General features: G+C 41.0%; 1 protein-coding gene across 1 annotated transcript in view; it reads left to right on the top strand.

Moving 5' to 3' along the window:
• Nucleotides 1-114: 114 nt before the first annotated feature.
• RTKN2 (rhotekin 2) overlaps nt 115-19,219 on the top strand; it is a 65,837-nt gene continuing 46,732 nt past the window's right edge. Inside the window, exons 1-3 of the mRNA XM_050958320.1 lie at nt 115-200; nt 10,266-10,465; nt 17,111-17,169. Coding sequence (XP_050814277.1) covers nt 150-200; nt 10,266-10,465; nt 17,111-17,169 — 310 coding nt within the window. The 5' untranslated portion in view covers nt 115-149. The remainder of the gene's footprint in view (nt 201-10,265; nt 10,466-17,110; nt 17,170-19,219) is intronic.

Genomic DNA, 19,219 nt, shown 5'->3' with positions numbered 1-19,219 from the left:
GTGGGGGCGGGGCCCGCTGAAGAGGTCTGCGTGGGGGCGGGGCCGGCGCCGGGGCCGAGCTCTCCCTTTAGGGGCGGGGCCGCGGCTGCCGTTGGGCCGGACCGGAGGCGAGGAGCGGGAGTTTTGAACGTTGGTGCGGGCGGCTGGAGATGCAGCGCTGCCGGGGACCTTGGGCCACCTGCCCGGAGCAGGAGGAGCCGGTGAGCAGCTCCCCGTGCTTTGATCCGTGAGGCTGCCCCGTGCTTGGAGCCTGCCGAGCCGGGTCCCGGCGCGCTTCCCTCCGGCACCCCCAGGCCAGCGCCCGGCGGGGGAGTGAGGCAGGGCCGCAGCTGGTACCGAGGGTGCGCTTACAAACTGAGCATGCTCAGTAACGTCAGCTGAAGCCGCGGCCTGGCTCGCCCTCCTTGGGGATTGCAGCTGCTTCCTACTGCTCAGAGGGGAACGGTCTGTGCAGGGGCTGCGGGGGCCGGCCCGGGGGTAGGGGCGCTGCCAGATGGAGTCCGAGGGGAGTCCGGCGGGCAAGGGAGAGTCCCGGGGGAGCTACCCGGCCGGGCTGAGCCCTCTACAGAGGTTGCAAAAAATAGTGTGTGGGTGGCAGTGAGGCTCCCCCCCACCGCAGGACGGTGCCGCTCAGCTCCCACTTCCCAGGGCTGTGTTCTTAGAGGCGCGGTGCCTCCCAGTGCCTAGACACAGCAGCGCTTCCCTTCTGGCATGATGCATTGAGCTGCTAAAGCAGACTTGATTCCGTGGAATATTTCACATGCACCCCGCCTTCCAAAATTATAATTATTTTACTTAATTCCTTATCCACTTATGTGTCTGCATAAAGTCTTATAGCCGTTTACATACAAATCTGTCTCAGCTGCTCTTTTTGCTGCCTGAATTGGGCTGCCTTTTTCTCGAAATCCACTGTAAATCTAGTTTTGCTCCTTTAAATTATTTACTTTAAAAACTGCTATCTTGCTTACTCTTAGCGCTTAGAATGATAGCAAAATTCTGACAAGCGTACACCCAACCATCACAATTTATAACCCCTCAGCTGGATTAAAGCATAAAATAACTAAACTACAGTTTGGGGCCTCTAAAAAGGAAAAAACTGACTCCATTTCAAATTTTACCAAAATTGGATGATAAAGGAGACACGAGAAAAAAGAAGAGTCTCTCTAAAGATAGACATTTTTGTTCAAATATGATAAAAATATACATATCTGGCTACACAAATACTCTTATATGCATCCGATGAAGTGGGTATTTGCCCACGAAAGCTCATGCTCCAATACGTTTGTCTATAAGGTGCCTCAGAATTCTTTTCCACTCTTCCCCTACCCTTCCCCTTCACTAATTGTTCATTATTGACAGCTGAGAGGCCAGGGCTGAGAAAACATAATTGCACTTGTAAAATTAGTATTCCTACAAGTAAGTCTATCAGCCTTCTAAGGCAGCATTTTGTTGGCCAGCTGCTACTGGTAAAATTCTGAGTGTGCTTTCATAACTTTATTTAAATAAATAATCTCACTGCCGACAGAATTGGGGAAAATGTGAGGTCGGAGACAGCAGTGTCGTGAAGCAATCCTGCCAAACTCATACTTGTATGAGACTTGTCCTAGGAGTGGGTTCTAGGCCATGAAAGCTTATGCCCAAATAAATTTGTTAGTCTCTAAGGTGCCACAAAGGACTTCTCATTGTTTTTGCTGACTAACATGGCTACCACCCTGAAACCTGTCATATATAATGTCCTCCTTGGCTGGTAATAGCCAGAAGGAGGCTATTTTGTTTACAGTCCAGCATGCTCAGTCATATAGTGTCTTCGCTCCTGTTTTTCTTCATTTTCTTAAGTGTTAGTGTGTTCTTTCTTTTTTTGATCTGTACATATGTACCATTGTGTATTTTAGTACGCACGCCGCTTTCTGCTTCATGCGCTATCCATGCTTCAGTTTGTAGGTGGTCGTCTTATGGAATTGGGTCAAGTGGATGTTGAGGAGAATACATTTGTATCAGTTTTAGGAACCTTAACAGTAAATGTCAGAGAGCGCTGACGAAAGGATAAATAGAGGATTTTGAGAGAAGTGAAGGAAGACATACATATATATCAAAATATTCTGAGTACTTGGTGAGCAAGTTATTTCAAACTATGTGCATATATGATTTATAGGCTAGTAAAGCCTATAACATTCATTATATTTTCTTGAATATAGGCTAGTTTTTTTTTCGCTTTCTCGATGCCATTTCTAGAGATTACCCATCTTTTTTTTTTCTGATAAATTCTTTTTCTCTTTCATGCATATAGCTTGTTGTCACTCTGTGTGTCTGAGGTATTTACTCGAGATTAATTAAATGGTCCTGGGGGAGACTGAGGATAGAAAAGCGAACGCAAAGAGAGATGTCTGCTTAGATTTTCTTGCAGCATTTTCTATCTGCCCTAAGCATTCTGTGCATTGAAACTTCATAGGTTATCATTTGAGGACATCATCAATGACTTTGCTCTCCAAAAATCTTGGGGAAAAAAAGTTTTAAATTTCAGTGTTAAAATTTATGTGATGTGCAGACAGACTTACTGCAGGTTGTAGTGCTTCTATTAAGAAAGCTCGTCTGTGTAACTGTAACTGCTTTTGTGTTGCTGTAGATGTAAAGTTTTCATATCTGCTAATTAAGAAATCATAGACAAAAATGTGTTTAATTTGAAACAATTTTAAACAGGCATATTGCTAGATGTTTTAGATTTTATTGTATTTTTACAACTTTGCTGCTGAATATATAAACATGAAAGCTTTGTTTTGCATATATTAATTTTCACAGAAAGGAAATTGTATAAATTAATTTTTTTTGTAAAGGTATGGGGCCTCTGACACTTGACATAGCTTAGGCCTCAGAATATCATAATCCAGCCCTGCCTGGGACAGGAAAGATGCGAGGTAGCACATTATGACGAGGCTGCAAAAAAAGGAACGCAATCAATGTCAGTAACTGCTGCTGGTAGCAAATTGTGATGGTAGCAGTTTTGTAACAACCCTTGGGCAGCCTGCTGAATGGGGTTGGTCTGATCATAGGCTCCTGCCCTGGTCCTATCCCCTTTCTGCCCATGTAACTTGCTTGTATGGTGGGAGGCCACAGTCCTGGAGTTGTCTTGCACTCAGTCTGTGCTGCCTGGGAGGTGGCTGGGGTCATTCAGTCCTTGGCAGAATGGATGGGGGTGTGATTTCCGGCTTTTTCCCCTTTTCAGCCCAAACAAGCCATTCTGCAGTGCTGGGCTGTTAATACCCTCACTGTGGTCACAGGCTGGGTCTGACCACCTCCTCAAGCAGATGTCTCCTCAGTACCTAGCTGGGCACCTTGGCCTTCCTAGCTCTACAAAGGTGGCCACTTCAAAATACTGCAACTGCCAGAATTTCCAAACTAGGAGTAATTATCCCAAGATCTTCAGGACAGAGACTGTCTGCTGCTCTGTACAGCACCTACCACAATGGGGCCCTGACCTTGGGTTGACCCTACGTCATACTGAAATAAACACAGAGGTGAAAGTAAGCCAGTATGGTCTGGTACGGCGTACCGGCAAGAGCTGGTATGCCGTGCCGAACTTGACTGGCTTCCCCGGCGATGATTTAAAGGGCCCAGGGCTCCAGCAGCTGTGGGGAGCCCTGAGCCCTTTAAATCACCGCTAGAGCTCTGGCAGTTGGGCTCAGGTGGGGATTTAATGGGCCTGGGGCTCCAGCTGCTGTGGGAAGCCCCAGGCCATTTAAAGCGCTGCTGCCGGAACTCTGGCAGTTGGGCTCGGGTGGTCTTTAAAGGGCCCAGGGCTCCCCACGGCGGTTGGAGCCTCTGGCCCTTTAAATCACCACAGGAGCCTAGCTGCTGGGTTTGGGCGGGAATGTAAAGGGCCTGATGCTAGTGCTGCTGCTGCTGCGGGGAGCCCCAGGCCCTTTAAATCACCGCCAGAGCTCCAGCAGCAGGGCTCAGGCGATGCTTTAAAGGGCCTGGAGCTCTGTTAGCAGCCAGAGCCCCAGGCCCTTTATTTTGCCCCGAGCCCCTTTATTTCGCTTCTGCAGCTGGTAGCTCCGGGGTGATTTAAAGGCCCTGGGGCTTCCAGCCACAGATGGAGCCCCAGGCCCTTTAAATCTTTAAAGGCCCCACCTCTGCTGGTTGAGGCCATGTCCCCACTCAGGACTCTGGCGTACCAGTAAGTCCTTTCAGTTATTTTTACCCCTGAATAAACAAAATTAATAATAAGAGAAAGAACTGTGTCACTGACTTAACTCTTTCCATCTGAGAACTATGACTCTGTCTCATTAAACATAAAATGTGTGGGTCTTGTAACATAGACCTTATCCCCAACGATCTATAACCTACTGTTAACCAAATATGAGTGAATGATGTTAGCCAGCTTACTGTCTCCTGAACCATCTAGCCCAGGGGTCGGCAACCGTTCAGAAGTGGTGTGCCGAGTCTTCATTTATTCACTCTAATTTAAGGTTTCGTGTGCTGGTAATACATTTTAACATTTTTAGAAGGTCTCTTTCTATGTCTATAATATATAACTAAACTATTGTTGCATGTAAAGTAAATAAGGTTTTTAAAATGTTTAAGAAGCTTCATTTAAAATTAAATTAAAATGTAGAGCCCCCTGGACCGGTGGCCAGGACCTGGGCAGTGTGAGTGCCACTGAAAATCAGCTTGCGTGCCGCCTTCGGCACCTGTGCCATAGGTTGCCTACCCCGATCTAACCGCATACCAAGCTATAATAGTTGCCCTTGTTGACGGTCTCCATAGTGAGACTAACGTTTGCACATTGAGACAAGACAACATTTAGGCCACTTGTGTGCAAAGACCACAGCCTATCATGCTGACCAATGTTGTCTCGTTGTTCCTTGTGGCCCCTCTTAGTCTATCTGTATCCATCTATTGTATAATACTTAGCTTGTAGTTTGCAGTTTTGTAGATGTATTGGTCCCAGGATTACCCACTTCATTTGAAATGATTTCTTGCAACATGTGTTAATTCCTTATGCTTAACAATTTGTCCTGCTTTGTATTTAGCTATGGTACTCTGATTACCTTTCCCAGACCTCAAGAAGAGATCTGTGAAGCTCAAAAGCTTGTCTTCTTCCAACAGAAGTTGGTCTTAATAGAAGATATCACCTCAACCACTTTGTGTCACGTCACATAGATTGTAAGCTCTTTGAGGCAGGGGATTCCTTTGTGTGACTGTTCAGCAGCTAGTGCATTGGGGTCCTGGTCCATGACTAGAGCTCCTAAATAATAATAGTAGTAACAAACACCTTCATTCTCAGACATCTTCATTCCATGACAAGGATGAAACATACTGATGGAATGATGCAGGGTCCTTTTCTCATGTAGGGACTTTTGTGCTTTATCTGTGTTGATGGATGCGTATGTGACTTTGGTTTCCCATGCTGTCAGTCTGCCATGCTAAAATTTAAATCCACTTAAAATCAAGATAACTTCAAATTAGCAATGTTTTAAAAGGAATTAATTGATACTTATGACAAAAAAAATAACTTATTCATGACAATTTACTTAATCTATTCAGCCATATTTGAATTGCCTGAAGTCAAATTCAGTTGCTTAATATTTACTTGGGTAGGAAGGTGCAGGTGTTCCTATTTGTTGTCCTATGCATTAATTCATAATCTTAAAATTGTTCTCATCAGGATTCAGAATTTAACACTTAAGCACATAGTCAGAGTCATTGAAATCAGTGGGGGCAACCGTGGGGAAACTAGTGGATATAAGGCTCAGCAACTGATGCCATTTTTAAGTACTGTCCCAATGAAATCAACGGGATTACTCATGCTATTAATATTAAGCATGTGTGTGTTTGCAGAATTGGGACCTTGGATTACACACTAATTGGGGCTGGGACCACCTTTTTATTGAACACACACACATAGTACCTAGCAGAATCAAGTCCCGAGGGGGTACTACAGCAATATTACTACAATAACAAAAATTCTGTTGCATTGGCTAGAGCAGTATCAGTTTTATCCTCTGTAAATGGATATACTTTACATTTCAGAGCACACTGCAAGATGCACGCTATTCGTGTGGGTTGCCACTGCGGGTGGATTTTGATAAGGGTTGAGCATGTGGAGATGGAGAGGAGTTTAATTTTATTTTTGTAAATTATGGCAGGGTTTGTGTATAGAGTGTTGGATAGGTGTCCCTTATTTTTTTAACATAAATCTAAATACAGTAAAGATAAATTGCTGTTGGAGCTGAACACCAGTACTTTTATGAGTTGCAAACAGGGAGGAATCCCATTTTTCCAATACTATGTACTTCAAGAATTCTCCCAGATAAGGAGTCAGTCTGATCTAATGGTTAGGTCACAGGACTTGGCATCAGGATGCTTGGGTTTTATTGTCAGTTGTGCCCTTGATTTGATTTGCACTTACTCGCTTTCATTTTCTGTAAAATGGGGCCCATACTTGTACTCACTTCTAAAGTGCTTTGTGAGATACAGATGAAAAACACTATATAGGTGCAAGGTACTGTTATTGGACCACTAAGATTCTGTGCATGGAGGAAGCAAAAGGGTAATCAGAACATGGTAATTCATTTTGTAATGATAAAAACATTTAGCACTTCAGTACAAAAGCTTCACAGCAAGAAACTAGTTGTCGGAAAGAAATTATTGCAGTGCTGTCATCTAGATTAAACATATTTTATTATCTTATTGCAAAATTCTTTAGCAGAGATACTCAACTGTATGCAAAGCCATTGCATGCATTTCTGAAAATTATTTGCTTCTAAACTGTGGAACATATGAATTGTTAATAAACGATTTACTGATGTAAACAGCACTGGTACTCTGGCTTAGACTAAAAGTTGAAATACCGAGAACCCATCTATTTACAGTATACGATATATGTTAGCTATTGTGGCATAGATGCTTTTTTGTCCACTAAAAGCTTAGTAAATTAATTTCTCCATTCCAACTGATTTCTATGGTTTTGTTTTTTTTTTTTTTCCCCCAGGAATGATTCTAAATGTAACATTTAAAAGTCTTTCTCACAATGGAGGCGAAAAAAGCCCATTGCTTTAGCCCTAAAATGCTCCAAGAATGTTGTGATAGCAGATCTGTAGCTAAGAGTGACTTGGGCATTCTTTATAAATATAGTCAATTTCTATGTTATAATCCATAGCTGCTTTTGTTTTGGTGAGACTCCATGGCCCTGTCGACACTGGGAAACTTTCTAGAATTTTGCACCAAAAGTAGGAATGCTAAGAAACCACTAACGGGAATAGGGCCCTGGGAACTTGTGGCATCTTAAGTGTAACCTGCAAAGGGAAACCTGTTTTGAGAAGAGTTAGGTCTTGTCTATAGGGAGACGCTATTGTGAAGTATCAGAGGGGTAGCAGTGTTAGTCTGGATCTGTGGATTCCTTATTGTGAAGTAGGCGAGGGTGTGAATTTGAAGTACAGTAGTTACGCTGTAATAGCTTCCCACATGGATATTTGTGCACTAAATGCCTGTGTACACTTTAGTTTAATTCACTTGTAAAGTAGATTAAGCTAAACCTCACACAAACACTCTTAGTGTGAAATAAGTGTCCACAGGGAAGCTATTGCAGATTACCCATTGTGGGTTATTTCCCCCTATAGACAATCCTTTAGAATAGAGTGCTTAAAATGGCTGTGCCTCTCTGGATCCATGCCCATGCTATTGCTACCAGTGACAGAATTGAATTGGTGAAATTAATAATTGGGGAAACTTGTTGGCATAAAAAGACTGAAGTACTGGTAAACTCAGCCTTTGATTAAATGATGGTCTGCCAGTCCTCTCAATGGCCTGCTATTACTTTCAGAGGGAAGCTCGGTAAGATTTAGAAAAGATCAAGCAATCCTTTGTGAATACAAGGAACCCAAGTGACTCTCAAATTAGGCCACTAAATCACTCTCTAATCAATTAGTTGCCTCTCTTTAGTCATCCTGTCATCTAGGGCTACTCTGACAAAACTGGTGAGTGCTTGCACTTTGCCAGTTCTACAGTTGCACTGAAGCTGGCAATTATAGGAAACACACATATATAATTTCCTCACAGAAAAATGGCCGACCAAGTATTATTATTTTATCAACGACAATTGGTTAATAGGATAGTAAAAACATCCTGACTGGATAATAATTAAATCAGTTTCAATATCATGTGCTGCAAAGAGCTGCAGGAGACACATTAAAGAGCTGCTTGCAGCTCACAAGCCTCAATCTGAGTATCACTGCTCTAACCTGATGCACGATACAACCTCCTTCACTACGATAGCAAATTCATAGCCTATACAACCAGTAACCGAGAGAAAAAGTAATTGTGATGGTCTGTAGCAGTTGGAGTGAAGAAAGAGACCTGATTTTGATCAGTGCTGTCTTTTACAAACAGCCATCTTCTGACTAGTGCTAGTGCTAGGCCATTTAATGAGAGGACTGGCTGAGGGGGCCAACTGCCAATGGCAATCTGCTGTGTGTTATACACCCTCCTGTTTCCTTGCTCCCCAACATGGTGCTAGCTGTGAGACCTGGCTTCCTTTAACATTAATTCTCCTCTATATTAATATGAATAGTTGACAGATTTTAATTTGCAAACCAAGAAAGTATTGTGCAAGTAACCCTTGCAGATTTTCAATTTTTTGGAAGGTAATATGGAAAGTTAACTAAAATTCATATTTCTCATAAGATCTTAAGTATAATGCACAGAAAATGTTTCCCCGCCTCCCAAAATAGCAAAGTAATTTATTTCATGCTGTATTTCAGTGGTAGGTAAGATAATATTTTATAATATATATGTAGCTTCCTTCTGGAGGAGAAGTGCTTTATAAATATTAATTCATCTGTCAGAGAGAATGCACTTTTTTGTAGGTTAATCTTGTAACTATTACAAGTTAATAGAAGTCTGATTTTTAGTTCACTTTAATATCATTAAATTCATATTTAATGATATTAAAGTGAACTTATTTAAACAAAGGACAGTAGCATCCTGCAGTCTACCTTTTTACATATTCAGGTGTATTTGAACTCTTTAGCTACATTTACCAAAAAGTAGATGTCACTATTAATTATATCCCCTTCAAGATGACCAAAGAAAGAGGAAAAATATATTTTAGTTAATTTCAAATCTTTCCCATCTCTTTTAGCTGTACTGTGTTCCCGTTAATACACAGGTGCTCCACTGAAAAACATTTTTTAAGTGGAATGTTTTAAAAGTTTTATACTCTGTAAGCGTTTGTTTAATTAGACCTCACAACACCTATATCAAGGGTGGGCAAACTTTTTTCCCTAGGGCCACATCAGGATGCCAAACTGTATGGAGGGCTGGGTAGGGAAGGCTGTGCCTCCACAAACAGCCTGCCCCCTGACTGCCTGCGTCAGAGCCCTCCACCCATCCAACCCCCCCTGCTCCTTGTCCCCTTACTGCCCCCTCTCGGGACTCCCGTCCCTAACCGCCCACCCGCTATCTAACCCCCCAGTTCCCCATCCCATGCCCCCCCCGAACCTCTGCCCTATCCAGCCACCCCCTGTTCCTATCCCCTGACCGCTGCCCACAGAATGTCTGTCCCATCCAACTGCTCCCTGTCCCTGACTGCTCCCTGGGGCCACCTGTCCGTTATCCAACCCCTCGGTCCGGTGGCTGCGGGGAAAGGAGAACAGCAGGGGAGGGGCCCAGGGCTAGCCTTCTGGGCCAGGAGCTCAGGGGCTTGGCAGGTCTGTCCTGTGGGCAGTAGTTTGCCCACCTCTGACCTACATGCTGTAGAGAAACATCATTATTTTACAAATGGGATGACTAAAGCATATATGTTAAATAACTTTAGCTCATACAGTGAGTCAATGTCAGTACCTGAATTAGAGCTCACCCTAATCTTCTGGTTGAATGCATAATCCAGTATGCACCAGTTCATTCCAGTATTCTTTTTTATATATTAAAAAGTGTACTCATTTCAAATACTGAACTAGTCTTACTGACAATGTAGTGATTAAAGACCTAGGGTACCACACACTTTCGATAATATAGTAAATACTTAGTTCTTCTAAAAAATACTTAATACAATTTCTGTACTAACAGTGAGGAGTACTTGTGGCATCTTAGAGACTAACACATTTATTTGGGCGTAAGCTTTCATGTTTTTTTTATTTTTATTTTATTTTTTTTGCTGACACAGACTAACGTGGCTACCACTCTGAATTTCTGTACTGTTATTGGATTTTATTGTAGTTCTACAATGTTTGGTTTCTTGACAATCTTGTACGTATCTTGATATCTAGGAATGCAGCATTCAAGAAAAGATTGACTTTGAAATCCGCATGCGAGAGGGAATTTGTAAACTGCTTGCAGTGAGCACCCAAAAAGACCAAGTGCTGCATGCAGTTAAAAACCTGATGGTTTGCAATGCTCGCGTACTTGCCTACAAGACAGAACTACAGAAACAAAAAGAAGAACCAGTCAGGTACAGAACAGGAGGAGGGTGAGTAACAATCTCAAGTGTTTCATTACAAATTGAGAATTCAATAGCAAGCTCTAGGTTGTGATTTAAAAAAATAAAATAAAACGGTTTAGGTAATTGTTAGTGTTGTATCAGGAGGCTTAGCCAGAAAATTGAATCTAGTACTGGCTTGTCCTCTTCTCCCCTCCCCACAGACAAAATCCAAAACAAAAACCTACAGCAACTTGATCTTTGCACTGTACTGGAGCATTAAATCTGCATTTCATAACCTCATTTCAAGATACTGGATTTGGTATTTTAGAAAATGTAAATTGAGATAATTTGTTCTCTACTAAAACATATTATGGGCATTATCCATTAGTGTTCAAGATGTAAGTGTGGGATACCCTGATGAGCATGTTTTGTACAAGAGAAGTTTACATAGTACGTGTGCAGCGATATCAGGTTAGGTGTGTGAAGGAACAAAGCATGGAAGACCTTATGGGTAAGCCCCTACTTGAATTGCAGGATGATTTGTCAAAAAATTGCAGCTGAGTTGTGGACAAACCATGGAAAACTTCAGAAAATTTATAATGGACCTTATTACTTTTCTGCTGTTGGCCACCTGGGGCTGAGAGTGAGAGCCTGGGGCTGACGGCAGGGGCTCCTGCTCTCCGTCCCGGGGTGGCTGGGTCTCCCACTGTCAGCTCTACACACAGTGAAAGACTAATATTGTGGAATCCTCAATACTGCAAGCTAAGTAGAGCTTTACTTATGGGGATGTCTCCAAACCAGCATACCTTTATTTCTAGTTTTCAATCTTTTACTTTTTCTAAATCAGCAGTTCTCAAACTTTTGTACTGGTGACTCCTTTCACACAGCAAGCCTCTGAGTGCGACCCCCTCTTATAAATTATTTAACACCATTATAAATGCTAGAGGCAAAGCATGGTTTGGGGTGGAGGCTGACAGCTCATGAGCCCCCATGTAATAACTTCGCAACCCCCTGAGGGATCCTAACCCCCAGTGTGAGAACCTCTATTCTAAATGTACTTTAATGGTTAATTGGTACCCTCTGCTGGCCATTTTAGTTAACTACATCATAGGAATCAAAATACACAATTCTTCACAAACATAAAGACAAATGCTTGGTTGAAAATATGCCTGAACTATAACTGCTGGATGAGTTAAAGCATAACCAGCTAACCTGTATAATGTTGTATGTAATATTGAGAATAGTGATACAGAGCTATCATTTCTTTCAGATTATCATTTTAATGAAGTATTATGTAGCAATTCAGTGCAGAATCTCTTCAAGCAACTATGGGCTTAGTCCCAATGAACTGTGTCCATAGCAACAAACTTCTAACATTTTGCATCGGAAAGTGTTGTTTTTTGGGGAGAAAGCTAGAGAATTTTATTTTGTGGCCAGATTAACCCTGATGATTAAAGCTAATTTTTAAAATTATTGCATATGCACATAACCACAGTATATTTTATGGCATCATCAAACTTTTATCAGTAATGTTGCTTTTTCATAAGAAGTTAAAGATTTATGACATTCTTTTCTTTCTCCATCACCAAAAGCAGAAAGACCAAGTATTTATGCTGACTCTTAGATCTGTAGGCTTTTGATACCATTGGCCACAAGGTAGTGGTTAGGGTGGCTAAAAACCGATGATTTTAACGAAATTAAATAAACTGGACTTTTGTATTTAAATCGGATGTTTTTGATATTTAAATAGTTTTTTTAAAGAAACCTGTTTAAATGAAATTGAATTTAATACAAAATATTGTAAGGTCTAAACTTATTACAATCTCTTAAAATAGGCTATCTCCATGAGCCTCTATCAAAAACTTTGAGTTAAAGGCTGCTTTTCTATCTGAAGAAAAAGATTTTCCCCCCCCAATTCTAGATTTTGAGGTCAAGCTTTATAAATATGGCACAGTAGGTCAGTCTAACTTAAGAGACTTAGGCAAGTAGGAATTTAAGCTTCGATCACTTCCTTTTAGGAATATTTAAACGTTTTCCCCAACTGACCTGAAATAATCAGTTAAATTAGATGCCTATAGTTAATCCTACAATTTAATAAATCATTTAGTTGTAAATGTGAAACCTGGTTTGATAAGAGAAGTTTATGGATCCAAAACACTTGATTGTGTTATTTACAAAACAGCATATAAAATGTATTTTTATTATGTCTAATTAAATTCAAGTTACTATCCTAATGCAGCTTAACACAAATCTTGAGCAAAACATTAATTATTTAGTAAATAATCAGTATATTGTTCACCATTTTCTGACATACTGAAATGTACAAGTAATGAGAATCTGAAAATATTAAACTATATAATTGCTTAAATAAATGTGTATAGTTATAGTGTATCCTCCTAGGTAGCAAAAAGATGTACAAATCTAGTGTAAAGGCTTTATTTACTTGTAGATCAACGTCTCATAATGGCTATATCAACCAATGAGAGTGCACCATTCTTTAGACAATAACAGACATACAAATGGAAAAGCTGATTAAAATACATTATTTAACTTGATTCTTTCCATTAGGTGATTTAAGCCAATCCACCTTGGTAGTGGTGATACATTTGCAAATCAAAGCATAGATTCTTGGAGATACATTTGTGTCTGCTTGTTTTTTTGACTCCGTGGTTTAGAGAACAGTACTGGTTAGAGAACAGTACTGGATGGCTGCTCTGGAGATTCCAGAAGACTGGAAGGGGGCAAATATAGTGCCCATCTATAAAAAGGGAAATAAAAACAACCCAGGAAACTACAGACCAGTTAGTTTTAACTTCTGTGCCAGGGAAGATAATGGAGCAGGTAATTAAAGAAATCATCTGCAAACACTTGGAAGGTGGTAAGGTGATAGGGAATAGCCAGCATGGATTTGTAAAGAACAAATCGTGTCAAACTAATCTGATAGCGTTCTTTGATAGGATAACAAGCCTTGTGGATAAGGGAGAAGCAGTGGATGTGATATACCTAGACTTTAGTAAGGCATTTAATACGGTCTCGCATGATATTCTTATAGATAAGCTAGGAAAGTACAATTTAGATGGGGCTACTATAAGGTGGGTGCATAACTGGCTGGATAACCGTACTCAGAGAGTAGTTGTTAATGGCTCCCAATCCTGCTGGAAAGGTATAACAAGTGGGGTTCCGCAGGGATCTGTTTTGGGACCGGTTTTGTTCAATATCTTCATCAACGATTTAGATGTTGACATAGAAAGTACGCTTATTAAGTTTGCGGACGATACCAAACTGGGAGGGATTGCAACTGCTTTGGAGGACGGGGTCAAAATTCAAAATGATCTGGACAAATTGGAGAAATGGTCTGAGGTAAACAGGATGAAGTTCAATAAAGATAAATGCAAAGTGCTCCACTTAGGAAGGAACAATCAGTTTCACACATACAGAATGGGAAGAGACTGTCTAGGAAGGAGTATGGCAGAAAGAGATCTAGGGGTCATAGTGGACCACAAGCTTAATATGAGTCAACAGTGTGATACTGTTGCTAAAAAGCAAACGTGATTCTGGGATGCATTAACAGGTGTGTTGTAAACAAGACAAGAGAAGTCATTCTTCCGCTTTACTCTGCGCTGGTCAGGCCTCAACTGGAGTATTGTGTCCAGTTCTGGGCACCGCATTTCAAGCAAATGTGGAGAAATTAGAGAGGGTCCAGAGAAGAGCAACAAGAATGATTAAAGGTCTTGAGAACATGACCTATGAAGGAAGGCTGAAGGAATTGGGTTTGTTTAGTTTGGAAAAGAGAAGACTGAGAAGGGACATGATAGCAGTTTTCAGGTATCTAAAAGGGTGTCATCAGGAGGAGGGAGAAAACTTGTTCACCTTAGCCTCCAATGATAGAACAAGAAGCAATGGGCTTAAACTGCAGCAAGGGAGATTTAGGTTGGACATTCGGAAAAAGTTCCGAACTGTCAGGGTAGTTAAACACTGGAATAGATTGCCTAGGGAAGTTGTGGAATCTCCATCTCTGGAGATATTTAAGAGTAGGTTAGATAAATGTCTATTAGGGATGGTCTAGACAATATTTAGTCCTGCCATGAGGGCAGGGGACTGGACTCGATGACCTCTCGAGGTCCCTTCCAGTCCTGGAGTCTGAGTCTACCCAAAAAGCTCTCTCTGACAGGGACTGTACAGAGTTCTGTCTCATCCCCGTTCAGCGGGCACCTGAAACCATTAGTTTTGTGTTGCAGTGCCATTGGTATTCTGACAACATTTGGGTCAGGTCTTCACTTAAAGAGCTACAATGGCGCAGCTGCACTGATGCAGCTGTCATGCATTAGTGAAGACATTACTGCACCGACAGGAGAGCATTTGCCATCAGTATAGTTAATCCACCTTCGCAAGAGTCAGTAGAAGCTCTCCCGTCGGCATAACGCTGTCTACACAGGGGGTTAGGTCGGCATAACTGTGTTGCTCAGGCGAATGGATTTTTCACACCTGAGTGATATAAATATACCAATATAGTATAGACCAGGCATTGGATTTTGTCTCTGCTTTGTTGAATGGTCATAATGCAGTGGATCATCTGTTCTAGTGTCTGGCATTTGGTTGAGATTCAATCCAGATAATACTGGTGGTGTCTGAGAGTTATGGGAGGTAACTGGTTGTAATTGTGGAAGAGACTTCTGCCCTCTCAAATGAGTGGTGTGCTTACCTCTTCTTACTAAGATTTAAAGTCTGGTGTCCTAGCTGCTTCTGGATGCCTAGATATCAGTAGTGACTAGGAACTGTTAACTTAACTTGGCCAGGAGATAGGAAAGGTTGCAAATGGATGTGGAGCTCACTACTGTTCATTCCTTTGAGTGGGAAGGGATAGTTCAGTGGTTTGAGCATTGGCCTGCTAAACCCAGGGTTATAAGTTCAGTTCTTGAGGGGGCCACTTAGGGATCTGGGGCAAAATCAGTACTTGGTCCTGCTAGTGAAGGTGGCAGGGGGCTGGACTCTGACTCTTCGGGGTCCCTTCCAGTTCTATGAGATAAGTATATCTCTTTGTTACCTCCAGATTGGTTCATTCCAATATGATTTACATGGGACTACCTTTGAAGACATCTTGGAAACTTTAGTTAGTACAGAATATAGCTGGCCACATATTTGGTGGTGGTTGTCTCAGGGTATGCTCCACACCAGTGCTTCAGAGATTGTATTGGCTCCTAATTTGTTTCTAGATTCATTTCAAGGTGTATTTGTCATAAACAGATTGTGAAGGGTTAATGTCTCCGCTATCTGTAAAGAGTTACAAGCAAGGAACTGGACACTTGACCAGAAGACCAATCAGAAGACAAGATACTTTTAAATTTGGGTGGAGAGAAGTTTTTGTGTGTGTTCTTTGTCCGTTGTGGGTTCTTCTCTCGGAGGGTCTGAGAGAGACCAGACATTACTACAGGCTCTCTAAGTTTCTTTTCTAATAGTATGTAAAAACAGGCGGTTTAGATTTTTTTGATTGTTTTTTCTTTATTTGCAACTGTGGATCTGGCTGGTTAACTTTTATATGTGTAGTTGCTGGGAATATTTTGATTTGTATTGGTACTGGGGGGAAAGTCTCTTTCTGGTGTCTGTAAGCTATAGGACCCTGTAATATTTACATCTTCAAGTTACAGAGAGAATTCTTTACTTTTCCTTTCTTTTATTAAAAGATTTCTTTTTAGAGAACTTGCTTGATTTTGTTTTGTTTCCCTTGTTTTAGTCCAGGGGATTGGGATTACTCACCAGGATGGGTCGAGGGAGAGGGGGGAGACGGGAAGGAGAGAGAGAGAATCTCTCTGTTTTCCTTGAATCTGTTTGCCTCTTTGTGGAAGGGAAGGGAGATTCTCTGTGTGATGATTTAAAAGGTTGGATCAGTATCTCTCAGGATAGCCCAGGGAGGGAAATTCTGGGAGGGGGAAAGGCGGAGGAATGGTTTATTTCTCCTTGTTTTAAGAACCCAAGGGATCTGGGTTCTTGGGGTCCCCAGGGAAGGTTGGGGAGGTCAGAGTGCCCAAAACACTATATTTTTGGGTGGTGACAGGGCTATCAGATCTAAGCTGGTAATTAAGCTTAGAGGATTCAGGTGCTAGTATCTCATTTTCTGAACTCTAAGGTTCAGATCTGAGAAGGAATGCTATGATAGTATTGATTAGAGTTTTTCCCTTATTATAACCTCAGGTAATCTGCACATTAATTATCACCCTGAAAACGCAACACTTGGCAATAACTTCTGTTACCTGAGGAGGAAATGTTTATCTCTCCATCTTTTAATACAACAAATTATAGTAAATTATAGTCTCTTCGTGTGTGTGGAGGAAAGGGAGAAGCAATAGGCATAACTAGATTCTCTTGGAGTTGGAAAATGCAGGGAAGAAAGATCTGCTCACTTATCCTTTAATGTCCAGTTTACACCGTTTAAGGATCCAATCCTCTGTGAAATTAGGGAAGTTTACAATATCTTCCTTCAAGAATATGCAGAGCCCAACAACTTAAGCGTGGGCGCCTCTACATCCAAAGGTAGCCAAATTCTTCTTTAAAGAAAAGCATCTGGACTGAGCATGTGTCAAACTTTAATCTTAAACCTATTCAAGTGTGGAAGTTTTAAAGACTGCTAATATTGTTCAGAAGCTTGCTTTTAGAGGTAAAAGTACGTTATTCCAAGCCTTCTGTTTCTTTTGGCAGGTGTTCAGATGTTCGGACTAAAGAGCGTGCAGCATGTAGAGGAAAGGTTGCCATATCAGGTACACAACTGGGTGACTATTTCATTTTGTTGTAAATGTTGAAAAATCTAATAAATTATATCTATTAGCAGTTTTCAAGCATTACAAAGTATATATGATTGGATGGCGTTTTTCATTTGGCCAAATATACAAACAAGGTGGGATTTAAAAAAAAAAAAGCTTAGATGATGTAGGAGCATAAGCCATTGTCTTTCAGTGGAACCTGTGCTCTTTAGTAATTTGGGGGCTTTTGAAAACCCCACTCAAGAACTTCCTACTACTTTGAAGGACTTCCATATTATGGAATGCTTTTGTATCTGCCTGTATGCTTAAACATGTTTGAAAGATAAATATATTAATTTACTTAAAAATAAATGTGTTAAAGTCTTGAGATAAAGATTTGAAAAGTGCCCAAATCCTTTTGAAAGTGAATAGGATTTGTGTTAGGAGCTTTTAAAAATGTTTTCTGTGATCCCTCATAGCCCAACTTCTGCATGATGCTATCATGAAATCTGTAGGATCTTATAATATAATACAGTAGATATTTGTTTGCAGCAACACCTTGTAAGAGCAACCACTGCTTATGAGCAACATTTCCACTGGGAACACTTTCCCTGTTGTGAATTGTCAACACTCCCCATAATGGCAACAGCCACTTAGGAGCAACATAGCAAAGGGGCACCAATATGTTGCTACTAATGAGCGTTTACTGTAATAATACTTAACTTTTATTCAGCACTTCATCAGTACATCTCAAAGTGCTTCACAATCCTTTATTTATTCTCACAGCTCCTCTGTGGGATAGGGAAATATTATTATCTTCAATTTACAGATGCACCATTGATTTTTGACATGATTTGACACAAGTAAGGAAACTACAGGGAAACTGAAATGTTATATTCCAAATGTATCTTTCAAAATTATGATGGGAATTGAGATTCTTCCAACTTGATGAATCAAGTGTTGACTTCCTGAATACATTTTTTAAAAGGTTATACTGTAGGTTCTGCACCTAAACAAGCATGTGTACATGTTGGGCCAGCTTTAGCCTTAGGCTAGGTCTACACTGAGGGGGGCTTGACCTAAGATACACAACTTCAGCTACGCGAATAGTATAGCTTAGGTCGATTTACCTGGCCGTGAGGATGGTGATGAGTTGACCGCTGCCGCTCCCCTGTCGACTCCGCTTCTGCCTCTCGCCACAGTGGAGTTCCCAAGTTGATGGCAGAGCGATCAGGGATCGATTTTATCGCTTCTACACTAGACACAATAAATCGGTCCCCGATAGATCGATCACTATCCAGCGGTTAGTGTAGACATGCTCTTTGTGTAAACGTGTGCTACTCTGTTGACCTTATACCATGACTAAGGCTATGATTTTGGCACTGGTATTTTTATTAAGTCACAGACAGGACATGGGCAATGAACGGATTTATTGAAACCACTGCCATGGGGCTGAATTTTTCAATGATCCAGCCCTGAAGCCGGAGCTCAAGTGTTGCAGGGCTGAATTATTGAAATTTTCAGGAAGTCAGAGAGGTCTCATAAAATCACGGAATCCGTGACTGACTTGTAGCCTTAACAGTGGCTGGGGTTGATTCATAGTGTAGTTGCTGATGGTGCCTGTAAAAATCTGGTAGACATTGACAGGGCTTTTTTTTTTAATTCACTGCTAAAATGAGCAATAAACACCAAAAAACAAGTTAAAATGACTTTTTTTTATTACAGAAGAGAAAGTTTAAAAGTAAGTTAAATTTGTCTTTTCCTTTTTGGGGTGTGTGAAATATGCTGTTCTGTCACCAAGGCTTAATGGAATCTTGTCATCATTTTGTTGGATGCTAGGGCACATAGAATAGACTCAGAAGGGTTGCAGCTTTATCTCCGCATGGAGTGGGGAATACATTCATTATCCATCATTTTTCTTGCTCTTATATTGTTTTCACGCATTTAAATCCCGCTTGCATGAATAAACTATGTAATTTATCTGTTTTACCAATTACTTTGTCAGCAGACAATAAATTAAATGTTGATCAAAAAGCATAACTGTAATTTAAAGGTCTGTTTTTATAAT

The sequence above is a fragment of the Gopherus flavomarginatus genome, chromosome 6 (genome assembly GCF_025201925.1).
Source record: "Gopherus flavomarginatus isolate rGopFla2 chromosome 6, rGopFla2.mat.asm, whole genome shotgun sequence".
NCBI lineage: Eukaryota > Metazoa > Chordata > Testudines > Testudinidae > Gopherus > Gopherus flavomarginatus.
Note: the sequence above shows the minus strand (reverse complement) of the source record. Positions and strands in the feature narration are given on the sequence as shown.